The 21,716-nt window shown below is 42.0% G+C and overlaps 2 protein-coding genes across 4 annotated transcripts; one reads left to right on the top strand and one right to left on the bottom strand.

Moving 5' to 3' along the window:
- Positions 1-465: 465 nt before the first annotated feature.
- Positions 466-16,677, top strand: LOC119722740 (mucin-17-like). 3 transcript variants are annotated; one of them, XM_038193037.1, is made up of 3 exons: positions 466-585; positions 5,247-5,491; positions 10,346-16,677. In XM_038193037.1, the coding sequence occupies exons 2-3, from the start codon at positions 5,316-5,318 to the stop codon at positions 13,797-13,799; spliced, it is 3,630 nt and encodes a 1,209-aa protein (XP_038048965.1). In that variant the 5' UTR covers positions 466-585; positions 5,247-5,315; the 3' UTR covers positions 13,800-16,677. The 3 variants fall into 3 exon arrangements, with proteins under 3 accessions (XP_038048965.1, XP_038048966.1, XP_038048967.1); XM_038193038.1 differs by lacking the exon at positions 466-585 and adding an exon at positions 733-908; XM_038193039.1 differs by lacking the exon at positions 466-585 and having other exon boundaries at positions 5,487-5,551.
- A 1,287-nt stretch (positions 16,678-17,964) lies between these two features.
- Positions 17,965-19,503, bottom strand: LOC119722571 (thyrotropin-releasing hormone receptor-like). The gene has a single exon (XM_038192754.1). The coding sequence runs from the start codon at positions 19,416-19,418 to the stop codon at positions 18,252-18,254; it is 1,167 nt and encodes a 388-aa protein (XP_038048682.1). The 5' UTR covers positions 19,419-19,503; the 3' UTR covers positions 17,965-18,251.
- Positions 19,504-21,716: the final 2,213 nt, after the last annotated feature.

Below are 21,716 nucleotides of genomic sequence, written 5' to 3'. Positions count from 1 at the left end.
TATTTCACAACTTAACCTTCGGGTTTTTTTTCGTTTGATATCTTACTCAAAGTGAGTATTTATTGTATTGCTGGGGAAAAAAGCAATTTAATTTAAACTGAACTTTAATTTTTTTTTCAGAGTGAAATTCGACAGTAACATGGAGAGTCAACTTTAAATCAAACCGAAATAGGTCTTACAAGGTTAGCAAAACCCATCACGCTAAAGCAGTTTTACATCGATCTCTCTCCCTCTTGCAATAATTTATTAAGCTATCATCAACTTTTGCACAATCCATTTATAATAATGAAAACGTTTTATGTAATAGTTTCGTAATCCTCATTGTGTGTTCATTTAGTTTAACGTTTGATATATTAATTAGGAAACAAAACTGCATACGCATTCGTCAAACGTAGTCCACCACCACTCACGGACATATAGCGCCCCCAACGTTAGCCTGCACACAGCACACAGACTTTACTCTGATTGGTCAATAATGACCTCCTGTGACCCAGGCGCCATGTTGAATCGCTGGACAGAATTTATCTGCGGGGAATTAATATTACCGGATATCGTGTTACTGCATCCATGCCACATTGTCATTGGGTAAGCATAATTCCTTGTTAGTCTATCTTGTTATCTGCTACTCGGGGTCACGTCCACGCGTGGCAGTGAGAGATGGCGTGATAATGTTGTCGTTTATTGTGGCTTTTTCGTGGCACCAACAGAGGGCGTCAGCAGCTTTTTCTATGCGCGTTATACCGTGCGTGTACCGCGCCATACAGCAACCGCGGCCGGATGGAAGGAACTCGATCGTAAGCCAAAATGATGATGACACAAATCATGAAGTGTTTAACTTCCTTGTGCTCGGATAAAGGCGACGGTCTTGTGAAAGTTAAGGGAGGCTCGGTGCTGTAGATTTTGCTCAGGTAATCACGGCTTAATTTGCGTTGTGTATACACACAATTTATATAAGCTCCATGGTCAGATGGTTAAACCATCCTAGGAGCTATATCGATTATGGTATAACACTTTGGAGGCACGATTTCACAGGTCCGCGGCCCACACCACTAACTCAGTCGCTGCGTACGCGCCACGTGTTTTGCTTGACTGGACAGAGCATTATGCACACAGCGGAGAGGCGTTGCACATGTACATAATACTCCATTCCCCATTCTTATGTTGGCTTTATTACAGGATTATTGCATACGATGAGTGTACGTTTAAGGCCTAATGCTGAATATGATAAGGCGGAGCATGAACGCAGTAAAACCATTATATTTTGCTTTTTGTAACCTTTGCACTGTCGTATTGCATACATAGGCCCCTACTTATTTGCAGCCAATTTTCAAGTATCTGAGGCCGTTTTCCAGCCTGATTTTCAACGGTTTTGCTTCTGCACATAATTATTTATCGAAGAATTACAATTAAATCATGTATTTCAATTTCAATATTTTAGAATAACAGAAGATAACGTTCATAAATATGCAAGTGCGGTTAGATTTGACTTTGTTTACGTTGACACGTAAACCTACGTGTGCGTAGTCATTACAGTCCACCACGCAGCGTCTTTTGCATGAACTATACGTTGCATTGAACGACCAATATAATCGATTGTCGACAGAGGGCGGTAAACACTTTTAATGGAGATCGCATTCATTTTGCGTAAACGCATCAAGAGCAATAAAACCCGTTTTAAGTTGACTATCAAACAACTTTTAAGGTGCATAAATTCAGTGATTTTGTTTTATTTTTCTTTTATGCTACATGAAGTTTAAACAAGGGAAACATTTTCATCTCAAATTGTGGCAGAAATTGTTTAATTATCACATGTCAAATTATTTAATTGTGTACATATTTTATCGTACGTTTTGTATACTTACTTGATTTCGATTAAGATAGGCCTACTGTACATTTTAAGATGTACCTATGATTGTGTTTGTTCCGTTCTGTTTGGACAAATTATATCCTAAACGCCCTGCATATTTTCTGCCCTGATGGATTAGATACCACAATGGCGGTGTAAACAAATGAGCCAGCGGCGCACCCAGGATTTGGCTGGGGGGGGCTTACAGTTGGGGTTTTTTTCCCAAATTTTTGTAGAAGTTTTAATTTGTTCAAAAAATGTTGCCAAAAATGTTTTTGTGGTGCCATTTACGCCCCTATTATAGGCCTACTACTCAAAAATAGGCCACATACATATCACCACGGTCAATTCGTGGAACTAAAACAAAAATTGACCCCTAAAAATAAATAAATATATGTAATTGTATTTTGTATACATAATAAATTAATAAATTATTTTGTATATTTTGTATTTTTATTCAATCATATATTTTTGCATGCATTAGTAACACATAAGATAGTACTAAGATTGACAACTGTTAAGATTCCATTTTTAACCAATAAGAACTAAGCATTGTGCTTAATCTGGTTCTCATTTTTAGTGACATTTTATCTTCTAGCAACACACATGCTACTTTGAGATGTTGGTTTCACTTAAAAGTCTATTTAATAATCAATCAGTTTATAATTTAAAATTTGATTTTTATCGTATTTTTTTTCTGATTCTTTCCTTATGTTCTGTATTTTGATGCATAATTTTTTTTTTTACCTCTGTCTGATTTGTAATGTTTTAAGGTAAACCTGCCTACAATTCCACAATTTGTTTTTGACATTATAAATAAGATGAAAATGATTCTGCGTTTGCAGCGCTATTCAAGGCTTCGCACAATGTGACAAGACCGCGCTGCCGAGCAACACGCAAAAAATGAAATTAAATTTCCAAAAAGTGCCGGATAGGCCTGATGTCCGCCAAAACAAGTGGGGGCAGCAAATAATTGGTTTTTTTTTTTATCTTTCTAAAATAAAAAGATTTAGGTTCTGCATGACTTTATAGGATGTGCGGGGTTTGTAGGAAACATTTTTATGTTTATGAGGGTAATCCATTTCAGAATGGAGAGAAGGCGAAAGCGCCACCACACGACCGTGCGTTGAAGAGTGGGTCGTGCACGCAGTTAACAAAAGGTGTATTTAAAAAAAAAGTGATATTCATTCTATGAAATGTTTCCACTGAGATTTTTTGTGAGCGTACAATAATTATTTAGTGGTAACCCTCTTTCTATGGTGTTCGTTCCCTGGGGGCGCTGTTGCTATGACGATTAAATTGAATGGTGATGTGCTATGGGCTCCGTTCACCAACTAAAGAGGGCGCCCTTTTACCTAGCAACGATGTCCCATGATGGGCGGGACATTTAGCTGGTTGACGCGCAACGTTCGTTGTGTGTGAAGCACGTACACCAGGGAATTTGTACTATGTACACGCAGTGGTACGGCCGCGCGTTGCGGCCAAATTGTAGTCGGACTAGATTGTCGGTCGGTCATCCCCAACTGTACTTTGTTTGCCGGTGAGAGGGTACTTGTGAACGGAGCGGATAGAAGGCCAAAGTTTTGCCCGATGCGGTTCTGGTGCGGGGATTAATAGACTTTGCACTGAGTTGTCTATGAGGTACACCATCATGGGCGTCGATCGGTGGGGGACGGAGTATATATGTCCTCCCCCCCCCCCCCCCCCACACACGCATTTTTTAAAGTGCCCCCCCCCACACTTTTTTTAAAGTGGAGGATATCATGTCGTTTGTCTTCACCCCCACCCACTTTTTTCGTCCCCGATTTTATTGTATCCTGCATTCGAGTCTATATAGCTCAGAATAGCTGATTCAATTACTCCAAACTCAAAAATGATGTTTAAAGGATGATCTTTTACTTTATGGGCTAAAGTGGTCAGAAATTGCCTCAGATCGCACCACACCACAGAACGTCAAAGAATCCAAATTTCATGGCCCTTAACTTAAGCGGGCCCGGACCCCACACCGTTAGGGCTTCGCGCTCGCATTAATTCTGATCAAAGTATCCTCCCCCATACTTTGTCCAAACTATTGACGCCCCTTGCACATCATGTAGGCTAGGTACTTTCGTTCAAAGGGGATACGCATGAGTTAGACCTTTTGTGCAAAGGCGTTATCAGATTTAATCAACATCGCCCCTGATTGCACAGGGCCGACAATAGAGCGTGCAATTGGCCTCATGCATGCAGAAACCTAAGATATTTTACGGATATACAGTACATGTATGAATACGATATGCAGCTATCCAAGGACAATAACAATTGCGAAAGAAAAGAAAGCATTACAATTTACTAATATTGCGACTATAATAAAATTGAAAAATTTGACCTGAATACTTCCCTTTAATCTATCACGTCACGCAGTGACAACTGGGTAAATCCACGGGAGTCTGTGACTAGACTAAAGTTAGTGTTTCAAAATTGTCCAGGGGGTATGCCCTAGACCCCCTATAGCAAGATCCTACCCCCCCCCCCCATTCCGTTTCTTGAAAGCTACAGATCAGCCCATTTTATTTTTACAACAATTATACTACACCCGTTACGAAGCCTGCGCAAGCTATTGTAAATGCCATATGATCAATGTATGCTTCGCCTGGTCCGCTTGTTATTCTCTCCATTCAAATGAAAATAATACAGCAAACAAAACTAAAAAAAAAATCTCAACAGCTCCAGCCAAGCACTAACCCACCATTGGCTATTGCTCGGGCGCACTTTGAGGAAGACATTAATGGAGTCAATCAACTTAGTCTGGGCATGGAGCTACTTTTGTTTTTAAAGAACAATGTATAGGTCATAATTATAGCATGATAAAAATGTACACAAATTTGTAACAGGTCGGTATATAATATATATGACAATATGTCCTCGGGAAAATGTTTCACTTTTTATGTACATGTATAATAGAACACTGAGACCGATTTACTAATATAGGACTGCCAGTACATTATTTTTGCAATATGTTTTAGTTTGCCTTTTGCAACAAATTTAATAGTTTGTAGTAATAATTACGCATGCGTACATGCACACTTGTAACAAACTAACTCTACGTACATGTACGTCCATTCAGTACATGTACATGTACATGTACTGTGTAGTCCAACATCAACGCTTTGTGTGCACAACGGTTTGGTTCAGCAACCAGCCTGTACTTTGAACCGCATCGATTGTTTGACCTACTCTGCGCGGTCATTGTGCATGCGCATTACCGGATGCGCTTTCATTCTGCGCATTGTATGTGACCTCCATTATTATCATGACCTGGCACAGTTTTGCGTGCTGGGCCGAATCGCTGTCGTGCCGAATCTCGGAGTCCATACTAAAACGAAAAGAGGTAAATAAAGAGATCTTGTTTCTCTCGCAGAAGCCGGAAGATACTCAATGAATACAGCAGCTAATTTGCAGCACTAGTCTCCGATTACGGGTCAACAAAATGGCGGATACCGAGACGGACGCTTCTGCGCAACTGCGAACCTCCACGTCCACGCCATCTACGACGTCATGCACGACCACAACGGCACAGTGTATGAGCGTTCCCGCTAACGTTGTTGAGGCCATCAATAAGTCCAGTGACCTCGTCCCCGCCTTGTTTGCTCTGCCGTGCGAGAGGTGAGTCAAATGTCATTGCAGTGAACGAGAACAGTCACTCCATATTACTCAAAAATCAGTGTGAGTACAGAGGTAGTCAAGTGTAGTGACCTATCATTATTGTCATGATTGTAACCCATCAAGGGTAGATCATACGGATCAGTATATAACAAATCGTGAACCACTAACAAATACGTTAAGTCTCATGACCTTCAACTTAGTCAATCCTTACGCAGGCCCGGGCATCTATCCATTTACACAATGACACAATGTTTGTACATTTACATGATAAAGTATCCACATGAGGACCTCTTCATAACTTCGTTGCACGATACTAAGGTCTACATTACATTCTTTAGAACGGGCATAGTTATGCGAGAGTCCGAGACATTCTGTTATTACAGGATTGTCAGTCGGGCACCTGATCTGCGGCATGCTGGATTCATTACAGACTGTGTACAGGTGCCCAGCTGCGCCTGCTGTCGCGTCCACATTATTTTGGATGAATGAAAGGTCGCACATGCTTACAAAACAAGGGATTATACGCTTGATTGAAAAAAAAAGCTGTTAAGTGCGTGTGTGGTAATATAATTATACAGCGATAAATTAAAACGTCACATGTACACACAAATACAGGTTTAAACACAACATATGAAAAAGAAAATATCACAATTAGTGAAGGGGGTTTTTATTATGCAATTATTGCTGATTAATTGCATGTATTAATTATTACAACCCCAGTTATTTCTACAAATCAGCTACTCATAAACAAAAAGGTATCTATTGGCATATTTGTTCAATAAAACAATTTGTGAATTCCTAATGATTTATCAGTCAGTTGCAATAATTCATGAAAAGACCAATTGATTGTAGTTGTGTCACGTCAGCTTGCATTTTTTTAAATTAAAAGTTGAATATTAAGTTTACCATTGTGTTAATTTGTTGTTTAAAATGATCAGATGTGCTTTTTGGTCTATATGTAATTCTTTGCATATTTTATTGATGTTCTATTCTTCAGTGCTCTTGTAGATTTTGTTCAAGTTAGTTCACATGAAAGTATTGTCTTGAAATGACTGAACTATTTGGTTTGTTTTTGTTTACTACATTTGTTGTATTAGTTTATCCTCACATTATCTAGCAAAGCTAAGAATAATTATAGACACTAGGTGGCGCTGTTCCCCAGTAGTGGGGGTGCTTAAGGGGCCACAGGGAAGAGCAGTGGCGGCGCCAGACTCTAATATTTTGGGTGGGGGCAATTAGGGGGCAAGGAAATATTTTTTGTGGGGCAGCCAAAATAAAATCTTAAGCCTGTGTAATACGCGCGCGCGTGCCCATTGTCAATGGTCCGGAAATCAGCCACTAGAGCAACGTGTGTAGTCGTTTTTTATGAATGAGAAATGTATCAAACCGTGGAATGGTGTATAACAAATGTACAAAGACGTTGGCTACACACTAAAGGCTGTATAAATGCATCGTGACGTGTTTTGTCTACCAAAGTTATGTGTCCACATATTTATGAATGTTAACAGCGAAGAAAATAAACATTATTAATCTATTTGTTGATAAAGTGTTAGGAGAAAACTGGGGCGGGGGGCATATGCCAACATGCCTCCCCGTTGCACCGCCATTGGGGAATAATAATACATGTAATAGCTTTATTTACAGATGGTAGCCATGTCACCTGACAGATGATTTTCAATGGACCATAAATGGGGAAGAGGGGCGGGGGTGTCTGATTCTGTCAAAGCAGGTGTCTGATTCTGTCAAAGCAGGAACGAATCAGGCCGCACCCCTGGGGGCTGAGGGTAGATCTGTTGCACTTGATACAAATATGAATCGTCCAACCTTGCGAATTATGACTGTCAGACAAATTGGTGAGATTTAATGAGGCTGAAGCCCCCTGGATTCACACTTTCTCTAACATATTTCATCCTCCTTAGCTAAATTAACTCTGATGACTTCATAAGTAGTGTCCATTGGTGGATCGGGGGGGAGGGGCAACGGGGGCTATCTCCACCTCCCCCCCCCCCCCCCTTCCAACAATTTTTTTTAAAGGAGTGAAGACACCTTTTTGTCTTGAATTTACAGGGATAACATAAAAACCTTTTGAGAATTTCCCTCACAAGCGCAAGTCATCAGCTACACATACCTTTGAGTTTAAATATTAGTATTACAATGTAGAAATAGCGCACGATACTTTACACTTAATCCCCTTACCCTTTTTGAAAAAAACTTAGCCCTCTCGCCCCCTCCCCCGCCCCGATTATTTGGTTCAGGACTCGCCCTTGCTGGCGTCCGTTTGCCAGCAGGAGCACCAGGTCATTTCCGGAGGCGGAATAGAAGTTTATAGCTTTGTCTATAGTTTCTGCATTATGGGTGTTTTCCCCCCCCCCCCCAAAAAAAGGAACGCTAAAAACGCCCTCTTTTTCACAGGTTTGAAAAAAATACAAAACAAATATCGAAACATACCTGGAGAGTATAGTTCATTACCTTCAAACAACGCAAAACTTTTTCTAATCTGGTAAAAATGTATTGTTATAAGTTATGGCCAATTCAACGGTCTTAATTGTCATTTAATAGGAATGGTATGGGACTGCGAATGCCACCAACCAGCATTCAACTCCTTATAACCGCACATTGCTACTCGCATCACTGCACACAAAATTTGCATACCAAAATGTACCTCTATCTCACACTAACAATAAGATAATACATGTACATTGTAATTCTCTTTTTATGTACATGCCAAAATAGAGAAATTGTAATTCTATGCTGTAATGCACTAAGCAAGGTTGCATTTCTCTTAAGTTTAAGTATTGACAGCCGAGCAAATTCTTCCGTATACAGTATACAGGGTGAGCCAAAAAAAGCAGAACCCAAACCCCAAAAATTATATTTCACATTAAAACAAAATATGTAGCACCAAAAATAATAATGACTGGAAAGCCAATTGCATAAGCTACTTTTGGATGTAAAAAAATGCTGAAATTAGTCAATCCGTTCAAAACATATCACCATTTAAACACAATGACCCTAAAACCCGTCTCGTCCAAAAATGCGATTTCAACTATCGTCGTCACAAATGTCTTCAACTATCAGCAATGAGATCTTAGTTTAAACGTTAACAATATGCAACAAAGTCCTTTTGAAAGCCCGTCTTTTTAAAAAGTAGATTTGATAAATCATATTGTTTGCCTAACCAGGGTTGTTAATCAAAGTATTGTGTGCTACAGTTGGTGACAGTTGTTGAAACAAGTATTCTGTGTTATTTTCTTTGCTGTTCCAAACAGTCAAAACACAAAATAAATTGATATTTTGGACGAAACAGGTTTTAGGGTCATTGCGTTTAAATGGTGATATTCTTTAAACGGATTGAAAGAGCAATTTCAGTAGGTTTTTCATCTAAAAATAGCTTTTGAAATTGGCTTTCCAGTCATTATTATTTTTGGTGCTACATATTTTTTTAAATATGAAATACATTTTTGGGGTTTGGGTTCCGCTTTTTTTTTACTCACCCAGTATTTGTATGGAAATGAAGCCTGAAAGTATGTATACTTGGTGGCGCGCTTCCTGGAAATTTATAATTATGGTCGTTAAGTTCATAGCTTGTTCATATTATCCCTTTGTTTGTGGGTTACCTTTATTTTGGGACACCATGTACAGTACCATACTTCATGTTTCATTATTCAGAGTACAGACCAAGGTATATTAATGGCTGTATAACAGGTGTACGATTGTGGGTGCATAATAAGATGTCGAAACCATTGAATAAGTACAATGTACTTTCAAATTAAACGAATAAAATTTCAAGCCAGTCATCAGTTCGTAACTTACTGTTACTAATTACTTTTCATAAATAAATATAGAAATTGTATGTTTTTTCATTTTTTTTGCATTACTTTTTCCACTGTTGTGTGTTTTTGTTTATCTCTGTATTACTTTGATTTCAGATTTGAATGTATATTATCTGTAAACATAGGCCTTAATAGAAAATTATCCATTTCTATATGATAATAATTTATACTATTTTATGAACATTGAAGGTATATATTCAAAGGATTTTCTTTTCGCATTCACAATTCCTTTTGTCCCACTACATCCCCCACCATGGAAACATGCGAGCGATTAACATTACAGCAAAACTGCCGTTGGTGGCGCTCCTGCTCTACCCACAATGCATTATGGGAAAACAAAAACTTGAAATCCATAATAAGTATAAAATCCGCCCCCCCCCAAAAAAAAAAAATAAGAGAACATAATTTTGCACCTGCGACAGTGAGCTATAACCCAGCAGTTTGCATTTTTAGTTGATGAATTTATTCATTTTCAAATTTCAAATAATTTGGATTTTAGGGGAATACTGTTTTTTTTATTTACGAGACTTTTGAACATTTTGTTTTGGGGCAGCAGAAAATGTGTAACATACATGCGTACCCGGCGACCCGGAGGGGGGGGGGGAGTGAGCCAGGTGCGTGCCCTCCCCCCCCCCCCCCCCCCCCCCCCCCACACACACACACACTATTGAAATTTATGGAGGCCAAGTGTCCGGAGAAAAAAAACGTGTCTACATTTCAGCACGGATGTGCAAGAGCCTTTTTCAAGTTATTTTAAACCCCACCCCCCAACAAAAATAAAGATGACCTGGCTACGCCCCTGTGTGTGGGAGACATCCAACATCCGGGATCACTGCCGATGGTATACAATGTATCTGGAAATGTGAAAAAAAAATACATGTTTTGAATTTGACGTCGTCATTTCTCCCCTCCCAAAGACGAAAGCAAATAAAACACCTGATGTTTAAATAAAATACGGAGATACAAAAAAAAGAAATTAATAATACGTTTATCTGTTTTTATTTTCTGATTGTTTCGGCAGTGGACACACCAAGAAACTGAAGCTTTCCAAGCGAGTGGGCTGGTTACGAGACGGGGTCTTTACTACTGGTTACATGGAGATCAACATGAAGGAGGCCAAACAGAAGGGCATCTTCAACCGGCCTCGGCGAGTGACCCTGGTCCGGCGAGAGGACAGCGGCTTCCACTCCACCGAGGTCGGCGCCGGGTCCAAGGCGCCCACCTGCAACCAGCTGAGCACCGCCATGCTGAAGCGGAACACCTCCGCGACGGCACTGGTGGACATCAAGGGGGAGCTCATCCCCAACACCATCCTGGTCGACAAGGGCAGCATGCTAATGAGTGAGGAGGCATCGGGGAAGCTGGTGGCGCTCAATAGTCATGACCACCCGGTGGCGGCGCGCTCTGAGGAAAAACACACGGGAAACCTCAAGGAGGAGGCCAGCAAAAATCCTGTAGTGAACCAGAAGCTCAGTGATGACTCCTCTCGTGGAGGCCCAAACGGACAGGACTCGGACAATAACAACACTTCCAAACCGTCATCAGACTCGGACATGCGTGGATGCGTGCAGGTGTCTCAGAGTACCCAAGGCGCCCCGACCGGGTCCTCCAGGGATGATGGTGATCATCTTACCGCCACCGAATATTTCTTGACCGAGGGAGGCGAGGCCTCTCCCATAAAAGGAAAATCGGCTCAGGAGTCCGGCCAAGATTATCCGGCTACGCCAGCCGTCCGGACGCTCCAGCACTTGATGCAGATTGCTGATGCAGACCGCAAGGGAAGCGACTCAGAATCTGGTGACTCACCAGCGTTAACTGAGCAGCAGGTGCCAAAAAATCCTCCCACGACTCATCACTCGGATGAAGCCAGGCCGCCACCAACAACATCAGCAAGAAGGAGCAGAAGGAAATCCTTGCCCCCTCGGAGATACAAATCTCAGGAAACCCAGCCGTCTAGAAGACCTTCGTTAAATAAAGTGGTTGACTTGCTGGTCTCTAAGGCGGTTGAAAATAAAAGCACCGCTAAACTTAACCCCAAGAAGCTGGATTCTGATTTGTCTTCCACGGATGATCTCGGGTCTGCGGTCACCCCCGCTACCGTTGGGACGCTGGTAACATTGCCCTCGCATGTCGAAACGGAGCCGCAAAAGATAGAAGGGCTGATCAAACGAACAAAGTGGCCAATGACAAAAACTCCGTCTGAAAGGTGTTCGATAGTCTTGTCGCCAGTGGATGGCGATAAGAGCTCTCCGTGTTTACTCACCAATGACGGCAAAAGAACGGTCCCAAACCTGTGCAAGGACCCTGAAGGTCACGTTGACCATTCGTATGTTTCGGAAACAAACGACGCAGCGCCTATCCGTGCAGTCATACCACATGGTGAAAATACCTACAGTTCCAGCGCTAACCTGAAAGAAGCTTTGTTGAACGCGGGCGTTTCCGTCAGTGACAGACCTGCAAGTCAAACACTAAACCAGAATCCTTGCGAGACCAATGGACAAGTAGCTCGCGATGACTCTAAATCGGACAGACCCTCCGATGAAGTTTCGGACGGGGTGCCCACCTTAAGAATCGGTTCAGTCTACAGCCTGTCGGAGAAGGAGGCAAAAGAACTGTTCCCCGACACCAAACTTGCAAAGCCCGCAACGAAACCTGTCGAATCTAAACCTGAAACCGACCGAACAAATCCCGTTAATCCAACAGCAAATTTGGGAGTAACTGTCCAAAGCCAACCGATACATACCCCGCAAGCCCAACGCATAAACATTGGAGGCCAGTCTCAATCGTCCGGAAATGTGGCAGGTGGACTTCAAAGGGCATCCACCTTTCCATTTTCCAACAGTTCCAATGTTAAGTTGTACAACATCACAAGTTCTGTGAGGAAGAGAGCAGTCTGCACACCAGTTACCACCGTAGCTATGAATCCTCCAGCAAATCTCGCACCGTCAAATTTTATAGGGGTGCCATCATCCACGGGCGTGGCCAAACTACAGCAGCCGGTGTACCCTCCCGCTACCCAAATGTATACCTTGATCCCGTCCACCCAGACCCCCATTTGTCCGAACCCATCCAAGCTGCTATCCTTCGTGCCCGTTCAGGTTGGGACCCTGCAGGGAGCCACTGTCAGTTCACCACGTGCGGTTCCCGTATTCCCAACCTCCGCAGTTCAGGTAATACCGCCTACATCAACACATTTTCCTGTAAGAATTTCTACCAGTGCTGCACCATCTGTTTCAAAATCCCAGACTCCTGCTGGGTTGAGCCTGCCAGTTGGTACGCCAAGTCCGGGCAGCATTCTGAGCAAGATTGTTGTAACCAGAATCAGTAACGAGGCTTCGGGGAATGTTCAGACGGCACTAGGAGCTAACGCCTCTGAGGTCGAGGGTGAAAATAAGCCCATACCCGTGTCGTCTTGCGTCGTCCCCAAAACGTGTGCAGCCTCGGGTGTTGCGGGGTCTGGTCACGCGGTTGTCTCGCCCCCTCAGACTGCCACTGCCCAAGCCTCCCTGATAGTTTCAGCAAAGAGAACTATGGTAATAAGAAAGGTTGTAAATGTGCCAACCCTAGCAGGGGCCAAAGAAACACCATCAACTCAACAAACAAAATCTGGCGTGGAACCTAAACCCAGTGCGCAGCCCGGAGCCAATCCATTGGCACACGCGGTGAGAAAAACATTTCTGGTCACAACCTCAAACGGAGAGAAGAGGTTGGTTAGCCTTCCGGCTGACGCAGACGCAGCTGGTGTACTGATGCAAATGGCAAGCAGCAAGGCATTCCAGTTTGTCGTCCCACAAAAGGCTGTGGTCAAACAGACAGAAATTAAGAAAGACAATCAAGAGGAGAAACAGAGCAGTGAGGGCATTCCATCAAAACACAGCTCAAAGGAAGCCAAGAAATCTTCCGAAAAGCGTTCCCATAAATCAAGGCACAAAACCAAGAAAAAGCTACCTATACTGAAGATTAAGTTTAGAAAGGAACCGCAGGTAGACCCAAACGAGGAACTACATGTAGAACCAAAAGAGGAACCACATGTAGAACCAAAAGAGGAACCACAGGCAGAAACAGACATCCGAAGAAGTACCCGCGACAAAAAACTGAAGCGCCCGTACTCGCCTCCAAGTGGGTCATCCAGAAGAGCGAAGGTTTGTCGTTCAGAAACTCAAGTAGTGACTAGTGGGGAGACTAAGTTATCTCCGAGCGTCAAGGACACTGAAGAGAGTCAGCTACCGTGTACCAAAACTGAGTCGGTCAGTCCCGATGCCGAGCCGACGCGTTCGGACAAAGACATGTCGGATGGGGAGGATAGCCTCCCTCCCCAGCCGCCGCCACCGCCATCCTACGTCGATAGGGGGGACCGCGTCAAACGATTGAAGGAGCTGATGAAGGAGAAGGAGAAGGCCCTTGAGGAGATTCTGTTACGGAGGAAAAGGGAACTGGAGGAAAGACTAGCTGATCCAGAGCTCTGTGACCTGTGAAGGCATCCTCTGCTGCCGTTTCTGTGTTCGAGGGGTTTTTTGGTTGTATTTCGTTCAGAAGTATTAATGTTATTTATTACGTCTGCATTTACAAAGTTGCAAAATTGTGTCTTAGGATGCTTAACGTTTATGTTCTCCTCTTGCTAAGTAGATGTACATGTAAAGTAGTAAGTACTCTTTCATGCTTGCAGTACTGCACATCGTTTTTCCTGACTGAACAAAGAAAGTTCGTAAGATGTACGACATTTTTTTTATTTATGATTAACGGCTTGTATACAAGTTTAATAGTTTACTATTGAGCACATGCGCATTGTTGTATTTTACCATTAAGAGTCTTCGTTAAGAAAAGCGAAAGTTTAACAAAAAGGAAAGAGTTTTAAAGAGTTACATGTTATTATTTTTGACTTGGAGCAAAACCGTTGTTCTGACCAATTTAACAAACGTTTTACAAAGTTACCAAACATAGGTTTTATCGTGTGTTCATAAACATTGTGTGTAATTCTCTTTTCCCTCTCCCCCCCCCCTTCATCCCCTTCTCGTACTGTTTCAAGGAAGTTTTTTAATACATTGATACAGCTATCGATATACTTTATTTCAAATAACTTTCTACAAAATTCGTATGCATTTGTACTGTTTGAATTCGTTATAAGTACTTGAATGCCAATTGTATAATTGGCAGTCACATTCTGTTGGTGGAGGCGTGTTCGAAACAACTGATTTAATGTAAAACTTTTGTTTCCTTTTGATTTGTGTATTTGTAACATGGCCAAGGTGAGCAATCCGTTGACTTAGTTGGCTAGATATGCCAACAAACAGACGTAATACAACTGAAGAACAATACACTCACATTAAAAATTGAATGCATCACTGCACTGCGGTGTCGAACTTAAACAATGTAGTATTTCATATCAAACTGTTAATCCGGGCCCAATTTCACGGAGCCACTTGGAAAAAAATGCATATTAAAGTTGGTATATACGTGCTTTTCAAAATTTCGATTTTCTTTTCCGAACAAAATATAAAAAAATGTAATGTCCTGTAACAAAAACATTTGCCGGTTTGTTTTTGTAGGCCTTAATACATTTTTTGTTTAATTCTTTTTAAATGGCGCGCTCCAGTTCAGAAACTGCGCACGCTATTCAGAACAAATTAGGAGCGTTCCGCTCTTAATTCAAAAGTTGAATATAATTAATCGATTACTTGTCGCAGGCCGATTCTTTCGCGCGATGTCTCATTGGAAAGCTCATAAATAATTTAATGCTGTAGAAAATTATCAATTCAATTTGAATATCCATTTTTTAAGGTGCCACACCCAAAAAGCACGCATACACCAACTTTGAATGTACATGCCAGTCAGAAATCCGCCAGGAACAAGTCACTGGTTTGACTGGTAACCTGTCTTAGCCGAGCCACTACTATCTGTGCTTGGCCCATTTTTGTGCTTAACAACTGTCGTCGCCTGAAAAGATACGAGGAGGAGTTAAAGCAAGATTAACTGCTTCAATGTTTGCATTGTTGTGATTGGTTAAAAACTTTATGGTAGTGCAAGCTTAAAGGTAGTACTCAAAATCCGAAGACAGGTGCTTAACAACTAGCCTGATCAAGGTTTAGCTCTGTGAATGCTGTTTATTCCGAGAAAACAATATTCTAGGGACCCGATTTCAAATCAAAAGTTACCGAGTCATGTTTTGAATTACACCTAAAAAACGCATCTGTATACACGTTGTCATTCAGCCGATTGAAGCTATACGCGATTATGTCAAGCACTGTATAGCAACCGCACGCGCATGACTTGTGCGCCACGTCAACGCTTGCGCGCAACAATTCACGGATTCGCCGAATTAGAAACCAACTATTTTGTAACATGACTAATGGAAATTTCCAAATAAAAAATGCGTCATTTGACGTATCTTTCGGAATGGCCTTCTTTTATTGTTTTCTTCACAAATGACAGCATGCCAGAAAGAATAATTTCACAGCTAGTTTAGTGCCATTATACTATTTTTCAATCAAGTATGTTTTTCAACAATAATTTCGTCAGTTACTTTTTGGATAGCTACATATTATATACTCTACCGTTAAACAAAGTAAGCATTTCAACAATAATTTCTTCTGTTACTTTTTGTATACATGTAGCTGTAATGATCTACTCTAACTTTAAAGCAACATTGATTGCTCCAAGTTTTGCATTGTTGTGATTGGTTAAAACAAAAGCTTAAGATAAGACTCTTGCCCTGCTAAAAGACCACTGCAACAGTTTGTTCATTCTATGTGGCAATTAGACATACACTTGTGGTGTTAATGCTCTAAGGCGGTTTTAAATTCTGTTAATGTGCCCTCTACCAGACATTTTTTTGGTCTTTAGTCATATCTTAGGGAGACACCAAGAGAGACATCTCAATGTATCCCTAATGTCACAACCCCTATTTAGAGGCAACGTGTTAGTGTCGCAAATAGGCTAGATCGATTGCTCTTTGTCAAAAAACATAAATACACCAACATTTGTGGGGGTAGGATAAGGTGAAGTTGGGGTTAGGGGTCATTAAAGGTGGGGGAAATGTGCACAACCCTATGGGAATGTTCCCCAAAGGTACGCTATCCCGTCATAATCATGTCATTTAGTATCATGTATACATGACCATAATGTACTAGTGTTAACATGTACCCAGTATGCTTATCACATGTTGCTCCACAATTTCAACTATAGCATTGGCCACCTTTAGACCAAAGCTTGGTGTTCGACAAACACGTTTTCGGTCTTTGATTTTTATTCAAATTATTAATCGTGTTTGCATTGTTTATAGTTCAGGTTTCGATTTCAATTTTTTTTAAAGTAAAACATAGAGGTGTGTTCTTTTAGAAAGATCGAGAATCAAAATTGCTCTTTTTGTCTTTGTCAGTTATTTGAATGTAATTTTCCAATAATACTTTATACATGTACTTGATAAAACTAAAGTCAACGTGACTAAACGCATTTTTTTGGGTCAACTGTGTGCAAGTGAATTTCATTCGAAATGACAATTATTTGTACATGTATTAACAAGAGCAAAAGTGCACGAATCTTCTAAAAGTTCAAGATGCATGAACAGGTATTCACTTGTATACAATGTATCAATATTAATAATTAATGTTAAGTGTAACAAAAACATCTCAAATTTGTGAGAACTAGCAAGGTTAAATCTCAATATTCGATTCTGCCCTTCGCCAACGGATTTTATAAACACTGTACACTTGTCCATGTGAAACCCACGACCTCCTGCTTTCTAGTGCAGACGTCTTTACCACTCGACCAGCGAGCTTCCCCGGTGGTCGACCGCCGAGCTTGCCTGATTTTTCTCACTATCACTCGAGACAACACTGAGTATACAGTGTTTATAAAAACAAAATATGTCGGTGAACGGCAAAACACAATATTGCATTTACATCACTCCGACACAAATTCCATCTTTTATGAAAAATTAATTCTAAAACTCATTTACACGAGCGACACGTTTGTAACTGTCTTCAAGGTTTTTAATTGATTTTAAATTTTCCGTCTCTGAAGAAAATTGTTAGAAGGAAATTTGTAAAAGTTTTGAATGACCTAATTGGTCATTGTACAATCATGCTTGCATTCTTGGGAAAAATGCAGCTATAATGTGTACACATAAACCACAGAGTAATGTAGCCCTGCCTTAGGTGCGCCCAAAGGATTTTAAGTTTAACAAGTACGTACCAGAGGCGCGCCGATTCCAAAGCATATATGAAGCGACTCTAGTGGACCCAAAAGGTTCCCGTTTCAGACAGGCTAATTTTAGGTATTAAAGTTTTCGTCAACTAGACTCTGCAGTCGTCTTGGACGACTTTGGACGACTTGCGCGTGTAGTCGCTTCTACCTTTTTTTCAAGCGTCGTATGTTTCAGCGCAACTCTAGAACGCCACTCTCAAACGGGTGTGGTCAACCCTTTGGTTTGCAACCAATCCTCGTTTAGTCATGCACCCTAGATCTCACTGTGAACACGATTTTGGCCAACAAAAGTCAGTCGAGGCATGGATGCCTTTGGGCTGTTACTCGTCGATGTTAAGGTCAAAATCGAGATATCTGTGTCTATTGAGCATGAACCCTATTTGAACGTGAAGTGTTATGAAAGCAAGGCTGTGCTTGCACAGATACGATTTGCGTCGTTACAATCTATAGCTGCTAATCTACGTGCGAACCATAATTCAAGTAGCTGAAGCTTGCCAGCCAATGAAACCTCTCTTTTAACCCAACCACGCAATCAGTGTTGTACTCGAGCCCATAACAATCCCGTCACATATTACAAGTGATTTCACCCCACAGTATTACATTCGGTCACAAAGGTTTATAGTGACGGGGATGAACAATAAGGGCACTCAGGTTATTAATCGGACTGGATGATTTGAGATTGTAAGGACATGTAAGGACTCCAACACTTCCGAGCAAAGGACCCATCAATAGGTGGCGCCAGTTACATCTGCTCTTGACATCTGCACGCTGTTGCCATCCTGGGAGGGCCCATTCCCGCTCCGTGCTCTGGAGTCGCTCAGATATCTGCGTTGGGCAGACGCGCGACTCGACGCTCGTCCCAGAAAGGCGTCCCTGAACGACTGCCGGTAGGACGCATTGGTGACGTTGTAGATGTACGGATTGACTGCCGAGTTGAGGTACAGCATGATTCGAGCAACGTGCACGAAACTTCCAAAGCCAATGTTGTTGCCGCTCAGATCACTGATAGCACTGGCCACACAGAGCAACTGGAACGGCGCCACGCATCCGAAGAAAGATAACCCGTTGGCTATGAGCATGACGGAGACCTGGTTACACATGCGGTTGTTCTTCAGGATCGCCTCTCGAGACAGCTTGATGGTCCCAGACCTGCCCTTGAGCGCTCGGATGATCCCAGTGTATGCGAAGCAGTTGATGGCCATGGCGAAGAAGAAGGGGATGGTCTGGAAGAGGTTGGAGAACACCCCTACCCAATCGTCGTTGCCAGGGACGGCTGCACACTGGCCGAGTGCAGCCGGATAGCCAGAGTACTTCGAATCCTCAGGCCAGACAATGCAAAGGTGCAGAATGCGATAATGAATGGGTACCACGACAGCTGACAGTACTAGCGCTAGCATCCAGGCACCGGCAATCAGCTTCCAGGTGCGTGAGAAGGTGTGCAAGACCATGTGCTTGAGAGGGTGGCACACGCCGTAGTACCTCTCCAGAGTGACAAGAGTGACGAGGAAGATGGAGACCCAGTTGAAGAGGTGCTGGAGGAGGTTGAGGCTGATGCATCCGGCCACTCCGAAGTGGGTTTGGTCTGCCGGGATCGGGGTGATAAGGTATCGGGTCAGCTTGTCTCCCACCGCGACGGCCAGGAACAGGATGTCCGCTACGGCGAGGTTCGTCAGGTAGGCGTTGGTCACGGTTCGCATGGAACGAACCCTCGTCATGACGAACAGGAAGGCCACATTCCCGACCAGGCCGAAGGTAAGAATGGTTGGCATGACGGCCAGGACCATGGCCAAGGTAGTTGAGTCGTACAGCAAACTCTCTGCGCATCCAGCGGAGAGGGAGCAGTTGATTGTGTTGCTTGCATCGCAGGTGACGGTCGTGACTCCGTTACCCATTGTTTATCGGGTGTCCTGGCGCGTTGTGTCCTGGCGCGTTGTGTTCCTCCAAAAACAGCTTCTCAAGTGGTCCCTGGTCCTTATTTCAACCATTCACATTCTGAAAATTCAAATGGTTAAAAGAGACATCAACGATAATCAGTCTAGGGTGATTGGGAATCCACAGTCGTATGTAACCTGCAGAATGATCCAGTCAGTTCTCATGAACTAGACAAAATTGAATTTACTTATGGCGCACTCTCTACGCGAACACTCTTACCGTTTAGTGGCTGCGGTATTCGCGCTCGCGTATACATTGAAGTATGGCCGGGAGTGCATGCAAACACTGCTATAGAAAGCTCATACAAACCTCTTTCGGAGCAGAGCCAGCCGGTGTAGCGACAAGTTAGGTTTCTATGAAATGCGGACTCATCGGTAGTATTGCGCATGCCTAAGCGAAGATAATTAGGAGGTGACATGGTAGGGTTGAACCAATAAAGGAATCCGATTTTTTTCATAGGACTCTGATTTTCATATGACACTGGCACAGTCGTAATACATCAATCCGATGGCATGGCACGGTCGACGTTTATATACACCTCTCCTCAACACGGCATGTTGCGAAATATTTACTATCGGCAATACGGTGTCTATTTTTCTGCCCAAGTCTTAACCACAACATCCCTCCCACCACCAGTGATATATGGGCTATATTACCGAGAATATTGCGTTGTGTTCTTCTCCCGCTACTTTGGAATGTCCTTATTACTGTCCATGTAACATTGAAAAAAGGGCACAAACATAAGCGCAGATGGGAGTTCTACAAATAAACAGAATTCCCGAGATCCGTCTGGCTGGAGTCAATTTTATAAATCAATTTTTTGAGAGCGAGTCATTTTTCTGACATCCAGAGTGTTTTCTCAGAATGACAAATTTGAGTGGATATCCATGTCGGCTTTGCGGTTTGAGAGTGATGCATAATAATTGGTTGTTCTCTTCCGTTTCATTATTATGTTTAATGCACTTACCGTTTCCTTTCACTTAAAGGCAGAGTATATCATTAAGTCATTTGTGATTTTTGTTTTCGTTTGAAGCAACAAATTGCTCAAATCTAAGGAAGGGTGCTTTACTTACCCAATGAAGTTTAAGCTCAGTGAACGCTGTATGTTTCGAGAAAACAATATTCTAGGTTCAATTCAAAAGTTGCCGAGTCATATTTTGAATTGCGCCCGAAATCAGCGTCCGGGACACGTTCTCATTTTAATACAGCCAATTATTGCAGCGCGACGTGACTCGCTGAACCGACGAATTATCGGAGCTACCAGAAGAATAAAAAAAATATTGATTCTTCTTATACCTATGCGAATAATTCATTCACGGATTCGCCAAATTACAAACTAACTTTACTGGAACAGAAATTTCCAAAAAATAATTCGTCACTTGACGCATATTTGGGAATTGCCTTCTTTTGTTGTTTTCTTCAAAATGACAGCTGACAGGAAGAATAATTTCACAAGGACTTTATTGCCATTACTATCTTTAAGCCAAGTATGTTTTTTTAACAATAATTTCGTCAGTTACTTTTTGGATAGCTGCAAATGATATACTCTACCTTTAAACCTAAATGTACGATACAAAAAACAAGAGCCTGTTGATGGATTAGCTTTGTGATATTGTGCGTCTTGAAAGAGGAATTGTTCCATCATTGTCACAACCGCCATTTCGTTCAAGAGCCGACCTGCGATATTATTTTTTTTTCACGATATTTTAAGTAACATTTTGTTAATGAAAACGTGTAAGACAAAATTACCAAATTACATGATCGCTCGGGAGATGTTCCAAAATGGCACGCGTGTTGGAAGTTATAAATTACGCGAGTCAAATTACGGCACAATAGTCCATGTATATGAGGAAGATGCACTAATACATGACTTGGTAATGAAGAAAGCATTTCGTGATAGGGTCATTTAGCTCAGTTCATTAGGAACCTTCACAACATTTCCGATGAGCACCTCTGATTTATTTGCGGTCACCCGTACAACGCTAAGAGTGTTTGAGCATGTTTAGTGAACCACCACACCACATCGGGTAACGGGAGGTATACAAAAAATCCTCATACTTAGTCAGGTGCAAGGAGTTTTCTGGTGATAAGCCACAACCTTTGAGCTCAAAAGCGGTTACGTATACGTGGTTCTTAAAAATCGCCCTATACTTATCCCCCAAAATAGGCTCCGGACTCCCAAAAATTTACTGCCTGGTCCAAAGACCTTTGAAGGAAGCTTGTATCCCTTAAGTGTTGCTCCATAATACACTCAACCA

This window comes from Patiria miniata, unplaced genomic scaffold (assembly GCF_015706575.1).
Source record: "Patiria miniata isolate m_02_andy unplaced genomic scaffold, ASM1570657v1 HiC_scaffold_16, whole genome shotgun sequence".
Lineage (NCBI taxonomy): Eukaryota > Metazoa > Echinodermata > Asteroidea > Valvatida > Asterinidae > Patiria > Patiria miniata.
The sequence above is the reverse complement of the archived record's forward strand: the minus strand, read 5'-3'. Positions and strand labels throughout refer to the sequence as shown.